Source organism: Neophocaena asiaeorientalis, unplaced genomic scaffold (assembly GCF_003031525.2).
Source record: "Neophocaena asiaeorientalis asiaeorientalis breed wild unplaced genomic scaffold, Neophocaena_asiaeorientalis_V1.1 scaffold89, whole genome shotgun sequence".
NCBI lineage: Eukaryota > Metazoa > Chordata > Mammalia > Artiodactyla > Phocoenidae > Neophocaena > Neophocaena asiaeorientalis.
In genome coordinates this window covers 9376520-9402390 of record NW_020172592.1, presented here as the reverse complement: position 1 = coordinate 9402390, position 25871 = coordinate 9376520, and the positions used below count along the sequence as shown (strand labels likewise).

Sequence of the window (25871 nt, the reverse complement as noted above, 5' to 3'; positions counted from 1 at the left end):
GAGAATGGGGTCAATAAATGGAGGTGTATCCGTACAAAGAAACACTACACAGCAATGAGAACACATGAACCGTGACTATATACAACACAGATTAATGTTACCATATTATTAAGCAAAAGAAGCTAGTCACACAAAAAATGATGTGCTATATGGTTCCACTTACATAAAATTCTAAAAGAGGCAAAACTGATCTATGGGGTAGAAGTCAGAACAGTGGTTAGTTTGGCTTCGGCAGTGGGGGAGGTAGTGGATGCTGACTGGAAAGGATCAGAGCAGAGATTCTGGGGGGCTACTGGTGATGTTTTCTTTCTTGATCTGGGTGCTGCTTACACAGAGGCGTTCAGTTTGTGAAACAGAACATGGGTACATTTTTTTTGGCAGCTGTGCACTTTTCTTTATAAGTGAACAAAAAAGTATACTTAAAGAATGTCTCTGCTTTCTATGTTATGCTTCTTAATTTATATTCTAAAGGCCAGAAAAGTAAAAACAAATATTTATCAGGTTATCACCAAACCTTTTCAAGAGTTGGCAGAGTCCATAAAATAAAAAGAAAACAGTATGTGTATAGAGGGGATTTGTTTATTATGGAATTTATAAGATATAGAGTCTATCTTATAAACACTTTCACCAGTTGAACCAAATAAAATTATTTTAAAAAGCAAAAAATATTTATAAAGTTATCAAAAAGCAAAGATTCACCAAATTTAATGGAAACTTTCAGATCTCACAATAAAGTCCAGAAATTTCTTAATCAGGGCTGTTAGAACGTTAGAGGTTCACATCAAAGTATGAATGTAACAAAATCCTTTCATTTATTCATTAATTTGCTCACTCATTCATTCATCCCATGGTTATTGATTATTAGATTCTAAGCACTGAAGTGTTTTGAGGAAGTCCACAAGCCTTCTAGTGCTTGGGTAACAAATGCAAATGCCCATCAGGGCCAGGTGGAGATGGCAAGTTAGCAGAGGCCTGGTGTAAGCGTGTATCGTGTGAGTGGCAGGGACTCTGCAGTATTGTTAAGCACATGCCCCTATGTGTGGAATGGGGCAGCAACTACTAAGCACCCACTGATTCTTTTCATGTCAATTCAACAGAGATCACAATTTACTATGCGAAACCAACCGGTTTTCAAATGCAGGCTCTTTAAAAGAAAACAAACGAGAAACGCTGTGATAAACAAAGCACATCTGTGAGCTGAATCAGACATATGGCTGCCAGTTTATAATGTCTGATCAAATTAAAGAGACGTGATGCTTACTGGGCTACAGCCATGAGAAGCTCGTTTGTCCGTTAGCTGCCCAACCACTTAAGTACCACATTCATTCTCTGTTTTGCTGTAGCCTGAGAATTAACGGTTTAAAAATAAATCAGTTAATTACATCATGGCTCATTCTTGTTATGACATACTATGCACCATTTAAATGAATGAGATAGAATTATGATATCCAAATATATAAATAGTAATGTCTATGAAATATTTTTGAGTAAAAATTAACAAAATCAGAACTTCAAGTAGAGTACGTGTTTTGCTCTTACACGTATACACACACATGTTTGGAAGAATAAATATCAAACTATTAACGTAGGGGTGCCACAGAAGAGGTGGGCAAAAGTTGGTACTGGAGCACTTTCACTTTTTATTTTATTGACCTTTTCCATGTATTCTATGTATTAAGTGGGAAAAAAATAGCCCTCATGGCAGAGCTCACTGCTCCCTGATGATCTGGCCTGCTACTTCTTTAATTAGGTAGAGTTCCGGACCAGCATAAGCCTCTCCTGATCCCTTATCTCCAAGGCCCAATAGGAAAGTGGCTCAGCAATACAGCATCACTTGCTTTTCTCTGCACCTTCCCTTTGGTCCCAGGCACGTGGTGCTGGAGAGTGGGGTTTCTTACTAACTGCCTCACATGCAGAGCACACACAAGAGCGTCAAGCAGTCTGCCTTTCCAAAAGCTTTCATATAATCATTCTCAAACAAAAACTAGCCCAAGGAATCCTGTTTTCCTTCCCACCAGAAGATCATGTAACCAGCTTTCAGTATTAAGATTGACAGGAGAGCGAGACCTTGAAGGAACAATCCCTCTATCAAAGACATTTAAAAATAACCTTAGGGATATTAAAGATCACAAAAATAATAGACTGCAAGCTCCTGGAGAAAGTGTCATGCTCACCTTTTTATGTCCCAGAGGTTGAAATATTACATTTTCTATCACCTGCACTGAAAAATATCTTTTGATTTGCAGTAAAGAAAGCAGAAAAACAATGAAGAAAATGGTTGAACACCTGATGGACAAGATAGATATAATTTCTTTTAAAGTATCGGTTACTATTTAAGTCTTCTAATGCTAGTTTCTAAATAATAAATCTTGATACAGTGTGATAAGAAATTTAATTAACCTTCTTTACCTACTCAAAAAATTTTGTCTTTTTTTAAGATAGAAAATAAAGAAAAAATATTTTTCCTTGTGATAGTAACTCTTAGGATGTCTTCTTTTTAACAGAACTATTGCCTATTTGATAGCTATGATGACAGTATAATTTCATTTTTCACATTAAACTTTTAATATCTATTCCAATGGATAAAATATTTCCATTCTTCCTACTTCAGAAAAAAAGGATTGGGGTTTCCCTGGTGGTGCAGTGGTTAAGAATCCGCCTGCCAATGCAGGGGACACAGATTTGATCCCTGGTCCAGGAAGATCCCACATGCCACAGAGTAAATAAGCCCGTGCGCCACAACTACTGAGCCTGCGCTCTAGAGCCCGCGAGCCACAACTACTGAGCCTGCGTGTCACAGCTACTGAAGCCCATGAGCCTAGAGCCCGTGCTCTGCTACAAGAGAAGCCACCACAATGAGAAGCTCCACATAGCAACAAAGAGCAGCCCCTGCTAGCCGCAACTAGAGAAAGCCGGCGCATAGCAACCGAGACCCAATGTGGCCAAAAATAAATAAATTTAATTTAATTAAACAAAAAAGTATTATTGTTAGGTAATCGCTATTTTCTTTGCTTATAATTTCCATTACACCTCCAGTCAAAAATACCTGTACAACACATGGTCTCCAGAATGAAAACCTCATAGACTGAGGTCAGAATAAAACATAAACCTGACTTCATAGGGTCATACATATAACCTTTTAATCACTTATTTGAAATGAATATAAAATAAATTGCCATAATTTTTAAATCAATAAAACATTTCCATATATTATTTTCATATAAGTAGATCAGGAAATTACAGACCAGAGTTGTCCTTCAAAATATTTGACCAAGGCTTATACAAATATCTTGATACAAATTATAATATAGACATTTCTGTTAACTAATAGCTAATTTAATATATAAAAATTATCTGAAAAAATAAATGTTGCTAAATACTCAATGTAAAGTTTCATGTATTTATTCTATTCAAATGACTAATGCTCACCCTAGATTTTTACAAAATAATTTAAAATTTATTATCTTTAACATTTTTTTATCTACTTTTAACATAACTGCAGGTAAACCAATAGAAATAAATAGGGACGTAACAGAAACTCTTTAAGAGAACAAATTTGAAACTCCTTGAAATTTTGTGTGTTTAAAAGCTGGGTGTGACAAGAGTTGATATTAAACAAAATAATTTGTGATATCAAAATACGCATATTTCTTTGTGAAAAACACAAAGAATATTAAATGCATGGCTATACTGATCTCAGTTGTGTAAAACAAACTACAAAGAACAGTCATATAACTCTAAGAGAGTAACTTTTTAAACCTCTGGGAATTGTTATTATTTTTGCTGGCTCTCCCAATGGGATTTTCACTCTGTACTATACGCAGAAAATAAAAATTTAAAAATCTGCTAAGAAACAAATATTAAGAACCTGTGAGGAAAATATATCCGATAAAAATCCATGTACTCATAACATGTATGTTTCAATCTATTTTGGACACTTAAGTATTGTTGCCTGAAAAGATATTTTCAATATTTATTTATTTACGTTTTTTGCGGTACGCGGGCCTCTCACTGTTGTGGCCTCTCCCGTTGCGGAGTACAGGCTCCGGACGCGCAGGCTCAGCGGCCATGGCTCACGGGCCCAGCCGCCCCACGGCATGTGGGATCTTCCCGGACCGGGGCACGAACCCGTGTTCCCTGCATCGGCAGGCGGACTCTCAACCACTGCGCCACCAGGGAAGCCCAAGTTATTTTCAATATTTATTGAAAATAAAGGGTTTAAGCTCTAAAGGACCCAAGAGATAATATACAAAACACATGACTCTAAAACGCAAGAATCCGTTATGTCTGGATAGTAATCTCTTACTGGCACATCAGAAAATATTTAACTAGGGAATACAAACAACTAGAAAAATACATAATTTCCAGTCTACAAAGTACAAACGTGAACTTGGTAAAAAACGTTATTTGGGTACAGTTCCTAACGTATTTTCAAAGAGACTTATACTGGATTGAGTTAATGTATAACCCTTTTGATTTTGAAGCTGACAGTATCCCAACTTAAGTAGCTGAGCTGCTACTTTCTGCAGTAGATGAAACGTGTCAAAATCATATACTGAAAATCAAAAAGCGCGTTATTGATTATCTTTGGTGCCAGACACATTTGCATGACTAATACAGTCTGCGTACTTAACAACTGATATAAATAGGCTTTAAATGAAAATACACTGAGAAAATTTACCCTACACTAATGAAATACCACAGCAACCTACATTCAAATGCTATGCTCTCAAAGACAATCAAATTTTCCCAATTTTGAGCAGGCAAAATTTGGAGGCGGCCCACAAATTCACCCCTCAGTCTTTACAGTTCTTACAAGGAGGAATGTTAGGATTTTTTTGGTTTTTTTTTTAAGAGGAGAGCCGTGGACAAAGTTTAGAAAAGAATGACTTTTATTTTTCACCCTTCGCTCTGTGCCTTTGCCTTGCCTCCCCCAGAACCATCCTCTTAAAACACCTGTACTTATTAATACAATCTTCCTTTCATATAAAGATATGTAAATGAGAGTATGGTAGGCAGAATACTAATGGCACCCAATATTCCCACCCCCTCTTACAGAGGTTTAGTATAATCTCCACCTCTTGGGTTTGGACAAGACCTATAAATACGGCAGAAACCCCCCTCTAGATTATAGTACTTTATATGGTGATGGTATAGTAATTCTCATAGTTAGGTTATACTATATGACTCCTTAGGAAATTGGACAGAAAGATTCTCCTGCTGGTTTCAAAGAAGTATGTTGTCATGCTGTGATACGGCCACATGGCAAAGAACTGCTGGGGACCTTTAGGAGCAGAGAGCAGCCCCTGGGTGACAGCCATCGAGAAAATGGGGACGTGAGTCCTACAACTGCAAAGAACTGAACTGTGTCAACAACTACAAGAACCTGGAGTACGACCCTGAGCTCCAGCAACACAGCAGCCCAGGCGACACACTGATTTCAGCCTTCAGAGACGTGGAGCAGTGGAGCCAGCTAAGCAGTGCCTGGTCTCCTCCCGCCCCACAGAAACTGTGAGATAATAAATGTGTACTGTTTTAAGCTGCCAAATTTGTGGTAGTTTGTTTTGCAACACAGAAAACTTATACAAATAGTAGCATGCTAATAGCACTGAGCTAAAGTCATTGTGCTCTTAGAGAAACTTAGGCTGTTAAGTGATGAAAGCAATTTTTATTTTGCAGCAGTTCAAGGCCTTTGCCAATTCTCTAGAAACATGTTTTATACCTGAACCTCTGGGATTTTTTTTTTTTTTTTTGCGGTACGCGGGCCTCTCACTGTTGTGGCCTCTCCCGTTGCGGAGCACAGGCTCCGGACGCGCAGGCTCAGCGGCCATGGCTCACGGGCCCAGCCGCTCCGCGGCATGTGGGATCCTCCCAGACCGGGGCATGAACCTGTGTCCCCTGCATCGGCAGGCAGACTCAACCACTGCGCCACCAGGGAAGCCCCAGATTTTTTTGTCTGAACCTCTCTATATTCAACACATAATTTAGATTTTCTATGAAAGCTGAGTAAAATTAGAAGTAGACATAAACTTGTAATATTTTACATAGTACTTTATACTTATATAGCATTTTATTATTTAAAAAGTACTCTTGGGACTTCCCTGCTAGCATTTTATTATTTAAAAAGTACTCTTGGGACTTCCCTGGTGGCGCAGGGGTTAAAAATCTGCCTGCCAATGCAGGGGACACAGGTTCGAGGCCTGGTCTGGGAAGATCCCACATGCAGCAGAGCAACTAAGCCCGTGTGCCACAACTACTGAAGCCTGTGTGCCTAGAGCCCATGCTCCGCAACATGTGAAGCCACTGCAATGAGAAGCCCGCGCACCACAACGAAGCGTAGCCCCCGCTCGCTGCAACTAGAGAAAGCCCACATGCAGCAACAAAGACCCAATGCAGCCAAAAATTTAAACAACTGAAAAATAAATACATAAATGGTACTCTTAGTGTAACAGAGAAGAACAAACCTGACTCCATGCTGGATCTATTCCTTTAGTTCTAACCTTTGTGCTCCGTTGCCTGTGCTTAGTCATGCTGGCTCTGCACCTTCTGTAAAGGAATGTTGCCTACAGCCTGACATATATATCATAGCCCATTCTCCAGGCTCTGACCTTTAAAGGTATAACTCCCTTTCATTCATACAGAGGTAAAATGTTGCAGAACAGAGAATAACAATTGTCTTATTGTAGGTTTATAGGAACATCAGTGACCTGACCTACACAGACAGCTGCAAGAACAAAGGATTCCGGCACTAAGAAGTTTGCAACAACCTGCCATATCCTCTCCCCTTTTAGGATAAAAGAAGCCTGAATTCTCACTCGGGTAAGATGGCTTTTTGTAACACCAGTCCACCACCTTCTCAGTCTGCTGGCTTTCTGAATAAAGTCACTATTCCCTTTGCCCCAGCAACCCGTCTCTAGATTTATTGGCCTGTCGTGCAGCAAGCAGTACAAGATTGGACTCGGTAATATGAGATTTCTGAGAGGACAGCAGCAGAGGCATACATTCTATTTTCCATAAGTTCTCTCAGAAAAACAGATGGATCAACTAGAAATGCCAAACGACAAGCTCACAGACAACACAACACCTACAGCAAGGTGGCTATTAAGACATCTCCATGAGCCCCTAAGTACCAGCAGGTGTGGATGAACTACTGCAAGCTATGAAACACACAGGGTATTAACATCTTGCCAGAGGAAGCAGAGAGAAGCAACCAGGTTTTGTCGAATGTGAGAAGAAAATAACTCTCATATTTCCAATAAGCACTCACTAGTAGTGTAGCATCGCTTTAGAATATCAGGTGAATCTGGGAGGAATTCTTGCTGATTCAATCTGTGGGTGATTTCAAGGGGCCTGAGGAAAGAATGGAGTCCTATGAATCCTCAAAATTAACCAGCCCATTTCCCTTCCAAGAAGAAACTGCTGGAAGTGGAATACAATTTGTCCAAGAGGAGGGATAAAGAAGGTCAAGGGAAAGCAACAGCCAGACAAAAGAGAAAAAGATCATGGCCAGAAGAATATCTATATCTATATCCATATCTATATATCTGTATCTATATCTATATCTCCACAGTTTTGAAAACTTGACAAAACAAAACAGAATGGTGAGTTCTAAAATGTAAAGCTAGACATACATCTACTCTGATCCACACTTTCCTTTTAAAAGTTCAGGAACTAATTTTGTATAAAAATGAGCCATAGAAGAAGATGCCACCTGAATCTACTACAATGTTACCATAGGATAAAAGAATAATAAACAGAATAACATTACCACAGACAATGAAAGTTTGTCAAACAGACATGCCACAAAGTAGATGAGAATCAAACATAACTTAGTATTTCAACAGAAGTTAAGAAAAGATAGAAGAAATAAAATACATAAATCAAAATTAGGAAAACTAAAAAATGAAGTGATAGAATTCAGGAAGGACTTTGAAATAAAAAGAAAAAATAATTTTGAAAATGAAGACTAAACTAGAAGGGGCACAAGAGAAAAAGATAAAACAAAACCAAGAGTTTACAACCTATGAGGGAAAAAAGGTGCAAATAAAAGCAAAAAATAAAAGAAATGATTCAATCTGGGTGTCTGTTACACAGGGGTATTCAATTTGTGGACGTGATCTAGCAATACATTCACACGCTGTGTACATCTTGTATTTATATTATACTTCAGGAAAAAATTTAAAATAATGAAACAAAGAAAAAGACAAAAGTGATTCAAGAGAAAGTTGGCTTTAATCCTTTACACCAGAAAACCATGATTTGCATCCACATTTCGCTGAAACTCCTCTCATAAATGTCTCCAAAGACTTTCTAAGTCCAATGACACTGACTCTTTGAGACTTGTAACACTGCTGAGGTTCTGTGCTATCCCCCTCTCCTATTTTCCTCCTAACCTTTCTAGTCACTTCTTGTTAGTCTCCTTTGTGGGTTTTTCTTCCTCCACTAGCCTTTCAAATATTGGTGTTTCCGGACTCTATATTCAACTACTCTCCCTTTTTTACTCAAATTCTCTTCCTAAGCAATGATATCATACCTAAAGGGCTCAGCTTTCACACATATACATGCTGTTAATTCTCAAATCTGCATTTCTAGCTCTGGTTTCTCTCTTGAGAAATAGCCCTTTACATCCAACTGTTAATGAGATCTCTCCACTGACTATAAGACAGTCCCCCGCCTTGTCAAACTTGCTTCCCACCCAGCCCTCCTTAACTCCAAGAAGGAAAGTGATACCTTCTTGTTCAATAAATAATTTAAGTTTCCCCATCTACTATCCTAAGAAAAATCTTTCAACACTCCTACACTTTTTATATCCTTCTCCATATTTCTTTTCCTTAACAATTCTATTTCTGGATTGAATAGCCAATATTACTGCCTTTATCACAATTCAGTCACTTCTTCATCTCCTACATTCTGATTTCTCATCCCTTTACCAAAACTGCCCTCTCTGTAGCACTGATAATGTTGTCTATTATTAATTTTCTTCCTTTCACTCTTACAAGTGTGATTCTAATTTGCACTGACATGATTTGCCTTATACTACTATGTCTGCTCAGTCTGTTTACATTGATATTCCCTAAACATTCTACTCTCACCTAAATAATGGCATTTTCCAAGTTACTTTGATAAAGTGAACGGCAGAGAAGGAAAGCAAGAGAAAAAAATAAGATAGAGAATGAGGGATAGAGAGAAAAACAGAAAGGAGAGACTCCTTCGGGGACCATTAACTCCCTAGGGTTCAATAATTCAACCTATTCTGATAACACCCTATCCTAGCTGCAGGATCAATATTTCAAATAACTGTACATGGAAATAAAACAGTTATAACTGAGAAACACTGAGCATTTTTTCTGTTCTCACAGAAACATACTCTTATCTTCTTAGCTTCCTCTTGCTGTTAAGACTGTTTTTCTTCCCAGTCATCAAGAAATAAAACTGGAATTGTTTTTTGATTCCTTTTCATCAGCAACATCCAATAAAATGTTAAGTTATATAAACTCCTGCTGAGTGGCTTCTCACATCAGCTCCACACTTCCTTTCCTTTGCTATTGTGGCAACACTCAAATATCCTCATAATCTCTCACAAAGACTCTTATAATAGTTCCCTTTAATTTCTCTCTGCCTTTCATCCCTCTCTGCTTGAGTCAATGCTAAATATTACTAATGACATGTCAATCAAACACTCTGCTCAAGCTCCTTCCTCGTCTCCATGCTGTTTTTAGAAATACCTACAGAATGCCACTGTCTAGCAACAACATCATCCACCAATTTGCCCCAGCTTTATCTTCTGCTGTTTCCCAACCAACTAATGTCTGTGAACCTATTCCATATGTGCCTATCTCTGTGTTTTTTAAACATTTTCCTTGCCTATAACAATTTGTAATTTTTCATGCCCTCATATGAAATTTTATCAAGCCTCCAAATGGAGTTTTGGGAATAAATCTCTCACTGCCCTTGTCATCATCTGACCACATATTCCTTTTATGACACACACAGAATTTTTTTCAAAATATGTTTTTAATCAGACCTAATATTAAGATAATTACATGAGAAAAATATTCAACGTTATGTACATGAAGGTGAACTACATGGAGTTCCACGTCTACTAATGACAATGAGGCTTGTACTGAACTAACTCCCACAGATAACGATGATTAACTAAGTAAAACAGTACAAAAAAAATTATTTGAAGGCAGTGGATTCAGTAAGAGCAGACAAAGACTGGAGAGTTTTTCACTCAAGGAATGTCCTAATTCATGTGGGGAGGAATGGCTAGAACTCAAGCAGAAAGCTAGAGACCTTCTAGCTTGGAAAGGCATAGGACAGAAATGTAAGGTACCAGATCAACTTAAAAGTGAGAAGGCATATCCAGCAACTGAAGGAGGCGCCCTGAGATCTGTGTATATACTCTTTCCCAAGTCCTTAGCTGACACCTGAACTGCATGTGCAAGCAGACCCTGAAAAGCAGTGGCTGGAAAGTTACAAGAGATGCGTGGATGCTGCACATTGCAAGGTAGTTTTGAGTGCGAGTCCAGCCAAGTAAACTGTCTGCTAGAATAGAAACAGACTCTCTTCAAAGGTAACAGAGTTCAGAATCAAGAATTAAAGTACATAATCTATAGTGTTCAGTACAAAATAAAAATTACTAGACATGCAAAGAAACAAGAAAATATGATTCATCATCAAGAGAAAAAACAGTCAATGCAAACCTAAAGTAACCCAGATGTTAAAATTAGCACACTTTTTTTTAGAGAGAAATTTAATTTCTTGTAATTTATTTATTCTCCATTCACAGCTACCTCACATTTCACTTTTTGTGAGAGTGGGCAACCTTGTCTTGTTCCTGATCTTAGTGGAAATGCTTTCAGTTTTTCACCATTGAGGACGATGTTGGCTGTGGGTTTGTCACATATGGCCTTTATTATGTTGAGGAAAGTTCCCTCTATGCCTACTTTCTGCAGGGTTTTTATCATAAATGGGGCACACAGGGATTTTAAAACTGCTATTAAAATATGTTAAAAAGTTTAAAGGAAAATAGAGTCATAATAAATAAAAATATGGGGGAGCACTCAGGATAGAAATGGAATATATACAAAATGAAAGTTCTAGAATTGCAAAGTACAATATTTACATGGACCATTAATGGAGTGGGCTTAACAGCATATGGGAGATGTCAGAAGCAAGGGAAAATAAATCAAAGGTATTTATCCAACTTGAAAAACAGAGGAAAAAAAGATTGAATAAGAGTGAACAGAATCACGGTGATCTGTAGGACACTGCCCAAAAGTCAGTCTGTCTGTCTGTCTATCTGTTTATGAGTCCCTGAAGGAGAGGAGAGAGAGAATGAGGCAGAGATATTATTTGGAAAAAACAATGACCAAAAATTTGGTGTAAAACATATACTCTGTATCCAAGAATCTTAATATCCCAAGAAATATAAATATCAATCTCTCCAACACTGTCACCACACACACATAGGCACAGTACAGAGAAACTACTGAAAACCAAAGATAAAATCTTGAAAGATAAAGCAGTTACAAACAGGATAATACCAGCATGAATGAAACCTAAATCTACATGAGAAAGAGATTAGACGACAATAAGGCATTTCTGAGACGGTTAAAGAAAAAAAAATGTTAAGCCAGAATTCTATATCCAGGGAAAATATCCCTCAAAAATAAAGATGCTATGAAGGCGTTTTCAGATAAATGAAAACTGAGAGGATCTGCCACCAATAAATCTGCAACACAAGTTGTATATATTCTGACTTTGTATTTATGTATACCTGTGTATTTGTATACACATATGTACATATGCATATGTATACTTCGTATATTTGTATATATGTAAATATTCTGACTTTGCACTGGACTTACTTGCCTTCTAATGTTCTCCTATTATATTACCTGCATTGTTTCTTTAAAATAATTTAGTAAATATACGGTGATGTGTTTGTGTACGCTACTTAATTTTAATCTACAACTAGGGGTGGTTAGTTAACATTTAAAATATGCTAATCAAAAATCCTGCCTATAAGGATGCTTAACAGCTGAAGTGCCTCAATCAGGGGCACTCTCCAAAGGCAGCTAGCGCGAGCACTTCAGATACTGCTAATTATGTGTGCACATGTGTGTTAACTAGTATCAGGAATATCAGAAATAATTTTTCACTAGTGAAATGAATGTTGCTCTTCATACGTGGTGGCTGAAAATATTTTATAGTCACTGCTGCCCTTTCATAAATGGGGTCCAAGAATCAAGGGAGTAGCAGATGTAAGCTATTCTATACAGGACGGATAAACAACAAGGTCCTACTGTATAGCACAGGGAACTATATTCAATATCCTTTGATAAACCACAATGGAAAATAATAAAAAAAAGAAGGTCCACATGTGTATAACTGAGTCACTTTGCTGCAGAGACTGGCACAACACTGTAAATCAACTTTACTTGAATTAAAAAAAAAGAGAGAGAGAGTGTCTAGCTGCTTAACTACAGATCATCCAGAGCTCTGCTTTATCTGTGTCCCATCTTGATGCAGGATTCTGCCTTCTGACGACAAGGGAAGGTAACAGATCCTGACATCAGTATATTGTGTAGTAATGCTTACTCACAGTGAAACTGTGAGAGTTTACCTAGTTTGTTGAAACCGCTTATATGACTGGATGTCAAGCCTGCTTGTTAGTAAATATAATGTGGTGTATGTGGCAGAATTCAGCTGGGATTTGCTTTCATGATAACATACCATCTAGTGGTGGGGTCTCAGGGGAGGACATGTATAGCTCTCATCAAGTAAAGTTTATCTTAAATCAGTTTGCAATCTCCCCCCAGACCAACTCGACCTCTCCCACCTCACCTGGCCAAGAAAAGGAGTCATTACAGGATCAACAAGCCTTTGCATGTCTTTTAAAAAATACTGCAGGTAGTAATTTATTTTCATATATGCTTGTATATGTATGTTCATATATATACATATTCATTCTAGTTTGGCACTTACACCAATAAAATTTTACATAAGAAGACAATAGAGAACACAGTTTGATATTAAGAAATATTTTTAAGCGGACAAATTAAGTAAATGAAATTCTTCAGTGAATGAATACATAAAGAATTAATTGGTTCACAGATTTTGTAGCTGGCAAGAATTTTAAAGTCCCAGAGAGATCGATTATCTGACTCAAGCAAGCTTAATCAGAAGATCACAAATGCTTTTCTCTTTTGTAGGAAGAAATGCCACAACCTTTCTTTTAAAACAAAGTTCTTTTAAGCATTACTTTTGATAATTCATTGAGAGCAATGAATGAAATCATCATACCTCTAAATGGTATCCAACTCTGATGAAGGCACAAAGGGGTTCAAAAGCTCCAGTACCGCAGGTCAGAAGGTGCGTCCTATTATAGTGATGCAAAACCCGAACATAATTTGCACACTCACTCTAAAGCAGGAAAAAAAAAAAAAAAGAAATTGATTACTGTAATGAATATGTTTAGTTCTTTTTTGATTTTTGCTTTTCCGAGCCCTAGAAATCTCATGTATAACCCACGCTTGGTTAGAGAAGGCAAAGGGGGCAGATGAAAAGAAGACAAGGACCAGTGGAAGAAGAGACAGAGGTGACCAATACAGCGATGTATGAATTACATTTAATAATGCGAGTGTATCATTTTCATGTATTCTAGTACATGAGGAATTTTAAAAAAGCACTGTTCAGAAATTTATCCAGGTACATTTACATGGCAATATGTTTCACTAAATAATTAAATTCTTCCCAAACCTGTTATTTTTTTAAATTTCATATAAACAATGAATCAGCATAAAGTCAGAAAACAAATAACTAGAAAAAGCTTCATTACCCTTAAGAGAACATATGCAGACCTTAGGGCACTGCAGAGTTTTGAGGTTTGGGCAAATAAGTCATATCTTCAAACTCATAAATTCATATAAAGTACTTTCATAGAGAATTTTCAAGTAAACAGATAGAAAGCTAACTGATAAAAATAACATTTCATACCTATTACTATAAGATTACAGTCCTGAGATCAGCAAACTTTTTCTATAAAGGACCAGAGGGTAAATATAATTAGTTTGATGGGCCATCTGGTCTCTGCTGCAACTATTTACTTCTGCAGCTATAGCATAAAAGCAGCCGTTGACAACAGAAAAATGAATGTATATGGAAGTGTTCCAACAAAACTTCATTTATGGCAGGTCACATTCGGCCCCAGAGCTCTAGCTTGCCCATAATGGGATTCAACTGTAATCTTATCAAGGACAGAATCTTGATTTTACACATCTTTGTATTCTGTAGTTAATCAAACCCCGTACCTGATACACACTCCATGTGTAACAAACTTTTAATAGATCAGTCATTAGTTGAGTATGCTGAGCGAAAAAAAGTTTAAAATGACTTCAGACAAAACTTGACTAAATTAATTTTAGCAAATACCTTGTTGGCAAAGCAGGTACTGCTAGTTCATTGAAATTATGAGAGAAATACTAAACCCTTTTATTGCTAAATATCACTCTGACATTAGTACACGCAATAGTCAGTACATATTATGTTTTATAAGGTCAGATTCTGACTTTTAAATTCTCTCATACAACAGTATTAGGATGAACAAGCCAGCAGAACTACCTCATCGTAAGTGATTCAGAATATAGCATTCCCTTGGTAAGAGCAAGTAACACACTACTGAACCGATTACCTGGGGCACACCGATAGACTTATTCCTTTAATTTCCCCTTCATGCAGCATCCTAGTCTGTATATGACCCGTATAGTTGGGAAAATCTAATATCCTATTTTCATATTGCTATAAGCACCTGCTTCTCATCGCTTGAAACTGTCACATCTTGAGTAAGCCGATTAGACCACATTTTGGCTCGGGTGGGCTTAGATTGACACAGCCTGTGAATGTGTTCAATTACTCAGCATCACGCTGTAGACTAAGGCAGCAAGAATGTCTTGACTCATCCCTTCGCTGTTACCCAGTTGCTGCAAGAATCAGGAGTTGGTACAATGTGTGTTAGATTTCTACACGGTATCTTTTTCTTACTGAAAAAAAGGATGAGTTAACTTTCAAAAGGAGCTGTGCGTGCCTTCCTCCAAAGCTGTGAAATGTGTCGTCGGCCAGCTACTCCTAGCACGTGAAAAGTCCTTTCACCCGTGTACTCGTGTGTTAGCAACTATGGCAGGGCCGCTGCTGCTGGACCACCTCTTCCCTTTCACACGCTGCAGGGAAGTTATGGAGAGATGGAATATTGATTCTTTCAGTAGGAGACATCCTCAAAACATGTGGAATATATAAAGCATGTTTACTGCCTTTGCCATCTTCTTTCAAGTTTTTTGTTTTTTCTCCTTTAGTTTCTTCATTTGTTTCTAATTTGCTAATCAGGGTGAGATGAAATCTCACAAAGACTGTGCTTAGCTTTTCCTCAAATTAAGAAATTACCTGAAATTATTTTTGTCCCCAGTACACAGGAGATAAGCCTGACTAGAAGGAATTTATAAATCTGAGTTGACTAAAATATTATAAGACAAAATAAAACCAAGATCTAGATGGTACCTTGGTGTCCTACTCTACCTCTACACTGAAATTAATTTTTAAGTAATTATATATAGAGAAAATGTACATGTCTATATCATATGTGCATGTGTATACATGTGTATATATACATGTATGTGTGTGCATATATATTGATATATATATGTATATATCAATATATAGATATATAGATATATAGAGAGATAGATATTTATTCTTGAAATGAATTGCATATATGCGTTTTAGGAGCAAATAAAAGGTTAGAGATTCAGTCCTTCGTCACTGACCATGACTATAAATTGATGATTTGTTTAATTTACAATGAATAATACTCACGGCATCTTTTCCTTTCATTATGCATTCTTCTGTTTTTACTGCTGTACTTGGCCAGTGTATCTGGAATAAAAGATAATGGACTGTTATGCAACTGCATATAAAAATAAACCGCAGGGAAAAACCATTTCATTTTTCTTCTGCAATTCAATACATTTTATTTTGTTCTATTTCTGTTGGTTCTACTTCCTTCTTTGAGAAGATCAAGCAAGACTTTATCTTCTTTATGGCATTATTTGCCAACTTAAGACACTTATCTTTTAGCTTTTATTTTATGCTAAACTTTATTACTACTGATTATTATTTTTTTTAATCTTTCTGAAGGTTCATCTCAATTCTCAGGCCTTTAGAGGCCACCCATACTTCAACCAGCACTGCTCTGCATTTAACCTGCTGTGACCTCTGCTGTCCAATCTCTCTCCTGAACTTGTCTGCCCGCCAAAGGCCAGGAACCTCCTTAAGTTCCCTTTGCATTTTTACCACTTAGCACTGAACCTGGTGTGGTGGACTCTCAATAGCATTTGTGCACAAGAGAATGAAAGGACTTATAATGAATGAATTTATAATTCATCCTTTGTTTATAATGTATCACTTCATAATACACCACAAACATCTTTGATTATTTTTAAAACATTATTTAACTCTACCAGTTTCCCACTGGATTTCAGGAAATTTTCGTTGTATTTCAAATTTGTTGGTTTCTTCATTGAAGAGAGAATATATCAAATACCTCTTTTTCATCTCAAATAGTGCCTAGCACTTTGCTGGGACCACAGGCAGAAATCATTAAGTACTTTTTTTTTTGGAATGCAAGAAATGGTTTTCTCTATCCTTTTCTTTTCTCAGACTGTTTCTGTTCCTCTTTTTGCTTAAATGATAGATTAATCACACCATGTGCCAGACAGCGTGGCAAGCACTTTTAGTTTTTCTTTCTTCTACTTTATAAACTCATGTGCAGAGGTTTGAGTTTGTTATACTATGCAACTGAGGGCTCATTATTATCATTGGTCTTAAAAGGTCCCTCTCTTATTTTAATTATCTATTTATTTCCTTCCCTTCCCCCGCTCCATGTTCTCCCTGCATCCCTCCAGGAGGCAATCACTGTAAATTGTTCCTGGGAAGACTAACAGTTTTTTTTGTTGTTTGCATATGTTCTTATAAAGTGTATATTGCTTTTTGCGCATTTTTTAATTTATGTAAATGGTATATTTTAATTTATGTAAAGTCTTTCTCATCTTTTATACTAAGAACTGGGTTTTGAAGACCCCTATACAAAGCCCTATGTACACATACAGTCTGTTGTTTCTAACTGCTTTGTAATATTTGGGGTATGGATCCCCCATATTCCCTCTTCTACTCTCCCAATGGGGACACCCAAATTGTCTCCACATCTCCACCACGGCAAACATCGGCACCTCTTCTCCCAATAAAACCTAGAGGAATAATTTTAATGTTTATGATCTCCATGAACAGCTCATTTCAGTTGCAGTGACTACACCACAAGTGATGGTGTATAAGCTACTTTGGGAAAAGGCTTCTTACCACAATAGTCTGTTTTAATAAAGTACTTTACTGACAAGAACCACTCCCTTCCCCCCCCCCCAAAAGCAGCAGCACATCTTTGTACATGTCCCTCTGGGATCTGTATAAGAATACCACTGGTATGTATAGCCAGGAGCAGAATTACTGGGTCTTAGCGAAGCATACATTTAATGTTTTACTGTAGTGTCAGGCTGCTCTCCAGGATGGTGACATGTTTATACTCTACCAGCAATCCTCACTGACACTTGGCATTGTCAGCTTTCTAACTTTTGTACTGAGCACTTCAGATTCAACATTTAATTTAATCCTTACCAGAACTTTACCTAAGTATTATTTGGGAGCTTCTTTTTTAAAAAATGCTTATTTCTCTGTCCAACTCTACAGTGCAGATCTATGGGTGGGAACCAAGGTATACAATTCCCTTAAGTAATTGTAGCAACTGGTAAGTTCTCAAATGTTTCCTGTGCCTCAAGATCTAAAAGCCTCCCGGTTAATAGCTTATCCCCTCACCTGCTGGATCAATCACTCCCCCTCCCCTGACTGAAAAAGCTCAATCGGCTCCCTTTCTTGCGTCTCTTTCTGAATTCCATGGGATCACCTTCTCATGCTAATGTATCATCTTCATGGGCTCTGCTGGTCAGCGATGATGAATTCTATTTTGAGCGATGCTGACTTTCACCAGAACCCCCTATAGTTTTTTGTTCATAGCCTCCAAAGGCCTGTGCCTTGGATCTACATGCCCTGGTGTACAATGTCTCTAGAAAAATCTAAAAGGCAAGCAACAGGCATGCCTTCCTATGTGGCACCACTCTTCTGGAGTCGTGTCTGAAGTCTTCTTTCATTGGGACAGGCACTCTCTGATTCTCTTCAGACTTTTCTTTTACCTGAGTGGCCCCTGTAGGCATTTTAGTTTTTGAAATCTGATATACATGTTTGAATCCCAAATATGGTCAAAATTTAAGATTTTTAAAAAAGCTGTGTCCCATGCAATATCAGGTTAGGTATGTATATGCTAGATGGGGAAGAGGTTTGTCACTTAACTCACACGTTACGTAGTCAAATCCAGGCCCTGATACATGAAAAATATTGGGGATTTATAAAAGTGGTGACAAGAGCATTTGATTACGATGATCCTTTTATGACTAAATGTATTATCATAGGAGTAAGCAGGGTTTGAACTATAGGGGTATGACATTACTTTGATGTTATTACTAGTGTAATGAGCCCCCTAAAGTTTCTTACTAACAGTATTCAGCATTCACGTGTCCCTTTGCTTTCGTAGTGCAGTACATAAACTTATAAATAAAAACACAAGCGCTTTTTGTTACGTTGCAACATAGAAAAAAGACAAAAGGAAAAAAGTAGGGATATAAAAGAAAACCAACTAAAAAGTCCAAAGCACACATAGAATACCCTAGAATCAATGTTCTTCATTATAGCAGTAGATCTATCAGCGGATCATATATGATTCAGGAAAGACATCACGTAAATAAGACAATGTCAGGTTCGACTGCAGGCTTAACATCAGCCTGAGGGAGGTTACCAACACCACTTGACAATAGGATTCTGGAAGTGAAGTTGTAGAATTTATAAACTTCACTGATCCTTTATTTTGGAAAAATTTCAGGCACTGAGCGGTAGGTTTTCTCAGATGATTTCTAACACTTATTCTAATTTGAGATTCAATTTGGTTTTGGAATTATAATTTTACTGTGGATGCATAAATTATTCAAAAGGACATGCTAGAATGTGTATGTGTGTGTAAATACAAATTCAAAATACAAATTCATTTTAGGATCATCCATCATTGGAAAGATTTTCATGACTAATTTGCTTACCGACATGAATAAATCAGAGAATACCTCACCAGTAGAGCAGAATAATGCTTTTATATTCTTAACACCTTTAATTTATGAGATGCAGCACTTTTCTTCTTAGAATATTAGCATCTTTTTAAATTCATTTTTCATCATTATGTAAAACGGTGACTTCTTTAAACTGTAGTTCTACAATTTCAAAGTATTAGATAACTGATTCCTTGGAAAAATATACCAAAGTTCAGCTTTTCAATGTTGAAATAGTATCCAGACAATACAACAACCTCAACGTATTACCTCATTCTCCTCAATCATTGCTTCATAAGGATTATTTCGGGGACTATTTGAACATATTGTCTGGGGGGCAATTCTCTACAGGAGTCTTATACTTTATTCACAGCTTTTGTTCCACATTATCTTTTCAAAGAGCCTTGGAAGACAGAGATAGAATCTCCCTTCAGGGCAAATAGAAGATTTGTTTCCTGACCAGGATAATAAAGATAATGTCTCCCTCTGGGCAAAGGTTGGACAGCTTTGCTAGCAAATCCCTTGTAAGACTGGGAGTTTTCTGAGCTGGAGGTTGGTAAAGCGGGTATGACACAAAACCACTGTGTGTACAGCGTCTACTTAGGCTGCTTTGCCCATCCCCTATGGGACTTGAGGAGGAAAAGACAAGATGGAAACACGAGGCTCGTGCTACCTGCTGTCCTGTGAGTGACAGAGTCCTCTGTCTCTAGCCCAGGCGTTGTCTTCTGTCAGCATCAATGAAACTATGACAGGCTAACTTGTTGTCTTAAAAGCAAGGTAAAATTTCAGACCCTTCACAGTTCTTGACACAAACAAAAGATCATATATTACGTGGTGGCGAAGACAATACATGGCTTTTCTAGGATTGCCAGAACATGTGTTGTTTCTAGCAGCAAACCTAATAGTGGCAGTTGCTCTAGGAATAATGAAATCATTATTTCAGGCACGTCTTAGAAGACGTTTCCTGATTAACTTTTTCTACAGATAGTATGTCTCCCTCCTTTGATCCTCTATATTGCTTTTCTTACTTTTTCTATCTATGACTATAATGATATGTGTACTCAACTTCAGCTCTCTTATTAGGGCTATAAGTTACAGAAGGCAAGGCAGTGACTTATTGCCCCAGCCCTAAAATGCCTACCTGGCATAAGGCCTTAAATGTAATCCCTGCTCATTCATTGTCTATTGGCAGACTTGTATCAGTCAACATTTCTTTATCACATTCTTCAAAAAGTCAATTCAGTAAACGATCCTACAATAAAGTGTGAGATATAGGTTCACTGACATGAAAGTGCTGCAAGCAGTGTCAAATAAATGAGACGAGTAACTTTCCAGTCTAATCAGGGAGGAAATCCTGCAGGATTTAGCAAGTTTGAGAGACTGGCAGGATTTCTGAGGGTAGAGAAAAGGGTGTTAACCAGATCACTCTGGGTCCATGGAAGGGAGAGAGGTGGAAGATTAAATTATGAACACTCACCACTAAAGTGCAACACAGGGGAACTCTCCAAATGAACAATGTCATTATATATTTACTCAAGTTTTGCTTTTGTTGTTGTTTATACATTAGTTTGCTTTGGTTTCTTTCTTTCTTTTTTTTTTTTTAACAAAATTTAACAGGCTCAGGACTGCATTCAAAGGTCCACTCAGGTGAGAAAAGATAAGAGAATGATCTCACTGGAAATCAAAAGTTATTTTAAAGCCATCATGTACAAATGTTCTGCCAAGACAGTAAGGGAAATGACTTTCCTCATTTGTTCTGGCAGTAAGGATGCCTTTTGGTTCTGCTCCAGAGTATAGCATCAACAAAAACCCATAAAATTAAGCTATTTGTTCTGCATAAAACATTTTTAAAGGCAGTTAAGCAACAGGGTTGTAATGACATTTCCAAATTCTCTGCACTGAGAAAGGTACAAAAAGCAGAAGGTTAAATACACATCATTTCATCACAACACTCCTACAATATAATTTAATTGTTCCAATGCACTTTAACAGGCCATTTACTATTCCTGCATATCTCAAAGGAGAAAAATAAAATAAAATAAAAATTAAATTACAAAGTAATTCTTACCCGGACTCCCTACTGAGTCTCCTAATTACACCAGGATTAAGGATTTAACAATTCTATTGTTACAAGATGTTAGGACACTCAGAGATTTTGGAGAGCAAAAACAAATGAACAAAGAAGCAATAATTTAACTGTCTAAAAAACATTATTTCCTTTTTTATTGAAAAAAATTAAATAAAATGATCCAGGTAATATAAGTCTCTCTTCCTTGGAATACATTTAAGTGATTAAGACACTATTATAACTTCATCTAATATTCTCTTCCTAATTCTATTATTCTAATGAAAAATGTTTGTTCATATTTTAGTCTTTCTTTATATATTTTATATCTATATATAGTGCCAGTGTCCGTCAATGTATATTTTAATGAAAGGTCCTATAAATGTCATTAAAATCAAGAAAATAGATTGAGTATAACACATTAAAAGAGGCCTAATGGTTTATAAATGGTAGTTTTAACCTGACACGTTATCCTTACTGCTTATGCTTTTATACTTAATTACAATGGCTGTCATTATTCAAGTAATTTGTATACCAGAATTATAATCTTTTGGACTATAGACAAGATTTGTTCTTGAAATGTTTATAATCCAAAGCTTTTGAATTAGAACACTATTATTATGACACAAACATTTCTGGCCTTGTGTGTGCCCTTTTCAATGGATGAAATTTACTAAATTGCCATCATTAATGTGAAATACCATTTGCCATTTTATATGCAAATTAGATTTAAATGCCTTTCTCTCACTTAAAAAAATTAAATTTTAAAATTCAAGCATTATTTTTCACCTTGGATTCAGTAAAGTTGAGTAAATGAGAAAAGTATAAATATTTTTACAAACAGAAGTGACTGAGTTATATTTAGAGATATCCAAATTAAGTAGTGTAACTTTAGCTTAAAATAATAGTGGTGAGAGTAATATTAGAAAAATAAAGCTGAAATTTAGAAACTTGGAGAAAGCCAGGGGTGAAAATTTGTTAAAGTGAATATTTATTACTAAATATGGAATGTTTTATGACGTCCTATAAAATACAGCTTAAATAAACAAACATTTCCACTTTTGATTTCTTCATGAAATGAAACAAGAAAAGAAGATTTTATACCTCAAACTACTATTGCTACCTCCCTGAGAATAATTTTGATTTGTTTTTCAGGAATCTCAGTACTTCTCAAATGTGCACAGATTGCAAGGGGCTATGTCGATAGGAGACGGACAAGCTAGTCCCTCACCTGTGGTTGAAATACCGGAGCCTCGTGGGGCACTCAACTCTGCCGTTAAGTTAACAAGGGGGAGACAGTTCCTTCTCGCACTTGTCAGTGGTTTTCCTCCACTACTGTCACCAACCACTAACTGTTCCACTAGTCTCTTAACCATTACGAAGGTAAACATTAGTCATGCAAAGGGAATAAGAAGCAAGAGGAAAGAAACACCTCGTGACAAAAGGCAGAACTAACAGTACACGGAAGACCACCTCGGGAAACACGGAGTTCACACCAGAGCAGCAGCCCGGTTCTCAACGCCGTGATGTGGTGGAAAGACCTTAGGCTTCTAAGACAAGTGAACCTGGTTTTAAGTTCTAACTGCTACTTACTGGCCTCATGGCCCTATTCTCCTCTTCCTTCCATTCACCCAACATGCTGCTGCTAAAGCAATCATGCTGAACTACCATTCTGATTGTGTTTTACACGTATTCAGACTCTCCCACTGGCTCCTGCATTGCCTAGAAGATTAAGTTTCAACAGCACAGCCGTCAGTATTCTTCAGGATCTGGTCTAAACCCCGTTTCCATCCTTAACTCTCACTCTACCCTGTTGATACCCTCATGCCCCCACCTCACCTATCTACTTCAGCCAAGTCATTACTTCAAAGTGCTCTAAAATGTCTGACCTTCTTCCCTGTACTCTCTCTGTTCCCACTACCTATCTGTGTGAATCAAAATTCCAACTACGATTCAAAGTCCAATTTTAAATTATATCTCCTCCAGGAAACCTCAACTCCCAGCTTCTGTATACTTTCTTAGCATTTTACTTGGGCCTTTGTTATAGTTCTATTCAAACTGCTACCTGTGACAGATGTGTATGTATGTATCTTCTCCATTGCATTAGAAATATTTTAGGGTAGGGACTGTTTTATTCATCTCTGCATACTTCGTATCTCCATGACTGTTTCTAGAACTTAGTTGAATCGTCTCTAAAAATCTGCAGTACTCTTCTACCTCAGTTAGAAATGGCGGCACATAGGAACCATGTGCTAATTCTATGTCTTGTTTAGATAATAACCATGATAGCAAATATCTGGATAATACTTACTATGTTTCAGGCACTGGCCTAGGCAACTAATAAGTCAATAAACTGTCTTATAAAAGCTGTGAGATAAATACTATGATTATCTCTCTTTTACAGATGAGAAAACTGAGAAATAGAGTTATGGAATAAGCTGATCAAGATCACTCATCTCCTAAGTGCTGGACCAGATACGGGAGTTCAGGCAATCTGGCTATAAAACGTGTTCTTTGCTATTACATTCTGCTACTTTTCAAAAGGTCTTATAATATCTGCAAATGGAAATAAGTTAAAATAAAACAGAAAATAATTTGTTGGCTCTTTCTGTCAAATATCAAAAAAAAAATGCAGCTGTTGATCCATTATACCTCATTCTAGAAATGAAATGTTGATCAGAAAGAGTGAAGACAAACTTTCAACCAACAAAGAAACACAAATAAAGGTACCATGGCTAATGCTTCTTTATGGTAATACAAATAAACCTGATAAAGATGAATTAGGAAATAAATTTTTCTCATGGAATATGGAAAACAGCACAAAAATGTTTTCAATAATTGTTAGGTGCTATATGAAAAAACTTTACTTTGTGTAATATCTAGAGGGATTTTTAAGTCATTACTAGTTTTGGTTTACTAATTAATATTATTATTCACCATTTTGAAATATTATCATATATTATTGAAATATTTTACAGTCACAGGAAAAGTTTTTTTAAATCCTCTTTTTAAGAATTGCTTGAATTACTCAATAATTGTGTAAATTTTACTCTCAAATGCTCCTTAAATGCTAGCAATATACCAGGATGTTCTGTATTTATTCCTTTGCTTCCCTTTCTTGATCATATTTTTAACATACATAGTTTTTTATGAATTACATGTTTAACGCTAAAAAAAGGTAACTCATTTAATTTTGCATGCATATATTTAAATCACCTTAGATTTAACTCAAATTACATTTCACCAGACTGAAGTTCAAACAACTATGCATCATGTAAAAATAACATTTAGGGCTTCCCTGGTGGCGCAGTGGTTGAGAGTCTGTCTTCCGATGCAGGGGACACGGGTTTGTGCCCCGGTCCGGGAAGATCCCACATGCCGCGGAGCGGCTGGGCCCGTGGGCCATGGCCGCTGAGCCTGCGCATCCGGAGCCTGTGCTCCGCAACGGGAGAGGCCACAGCAGTGAGAAGCCCGCGTACCGCAAAAAACAAAAACAAAAAACATTTAATATTGCTGAGTGTACAGCTGCTAACTAGAGAATTTAATAATAACATAATAAACTTTCATTATCTCTTTTGGCCACATCTTGATATTGCACTAAGAATAAATAAATTGGGGATGGAGAATATGAGAAGGAACAGGTACATTCCTTTTCAGATGATCTAGATTGGAAGTTCTTCCTCAATACAAAATGATAATTGTAAAATTAAGTAGTGACTGAAAGGAAATTTAATGAGGAAGATTTTTTACTTTCCTGGTGGTCCAGCAGTTAAGACTCCATGCTTCCAATGCAGGGGGTATGGGTATGATCCCTGATCGGGGAAGTTCTGCATGCCATGCAGTGCGGCCAAAAAAAAAAAAGCCAAAAAGCCAATTTAAACATGGATAGCTTTTTTTTTTGCGGTACGCGGGCCTCTCACTGTCGTGGCCTCTCTTGTTGCGGAGCACAGGCTCCGGACGCACAGGCTGAGCGGCCATGGCTCACGGGCCCAGCCACTCCGCGGCATGTGGGATCCTCCCGGACCGGGGCACGAACCCATGTCCCCTGCATCAGCAGGCGGACTCTCAACCACTGCGCCACCAGGGGAGCCCTCTCATTCTTAAGTCTACTTTTTTTAAACAGACTGTCTATGAAGTAGACCTTGTCTAACTGCTGTTACTGAAAATAAATGCAGAACATCTATGTGGAGTTTTATTGCTAATCATTCTGTGGAAATAGGCAAGCAAAGTACAAGATAACAAATGCAGGTGGGGTGAAGTCACCTCAGAGTTAATGTAGCTTACCTCTCAGAATTCCTCACGAGTACCCAGCCCTTCTGTGGCCCTGGGAGGGGCATTAGCAATTTTGAAATTTAAGTTTGAATTATATTTCCTGAAGTGGCCCAGCAAACTGTATATACTTCAGGCCCCACAAATCAAGGATTTACCCTTGAATGCAGCAAAGTTATTCAATTTAGTAATTTGTATAGCTACTTTCCTTGACATCCTTGCTGGATGGAACCCTGAAGCTTCAAGAGCCAGCTACTATTCTATTTAGCTCTCTAAGATGC

The 25871-nt window shown here is 37.2% G+C and overlaps 1 protein-coding gene across 1 annotated transcript in view; it reads right to left on the bottom strand.

The window, feature by feature from the left end:
• Window positions 1-25871, bottom strand: part of SEMA3E (semaphorin 3E) — a 257351-nt gene that overhangs the window by 73426 nt on the left and 158054 nt on the right. Inside the window, exons 3-4 of the mRNA XM_024738432.1 lie at window positions 15874-15933; window positions 13312-13431 (exon numbers count right to left, since the gene is read on the bottom strand). Coding sequence (XP_024594200.1) covers window positions 13312-13431; window positions 15874-15933 — 180 coding nt within the window. The remainder of the gene's footprint in view (window positions 1-13311; window positions 13432-15873; window positions 15934-25871) is intronic.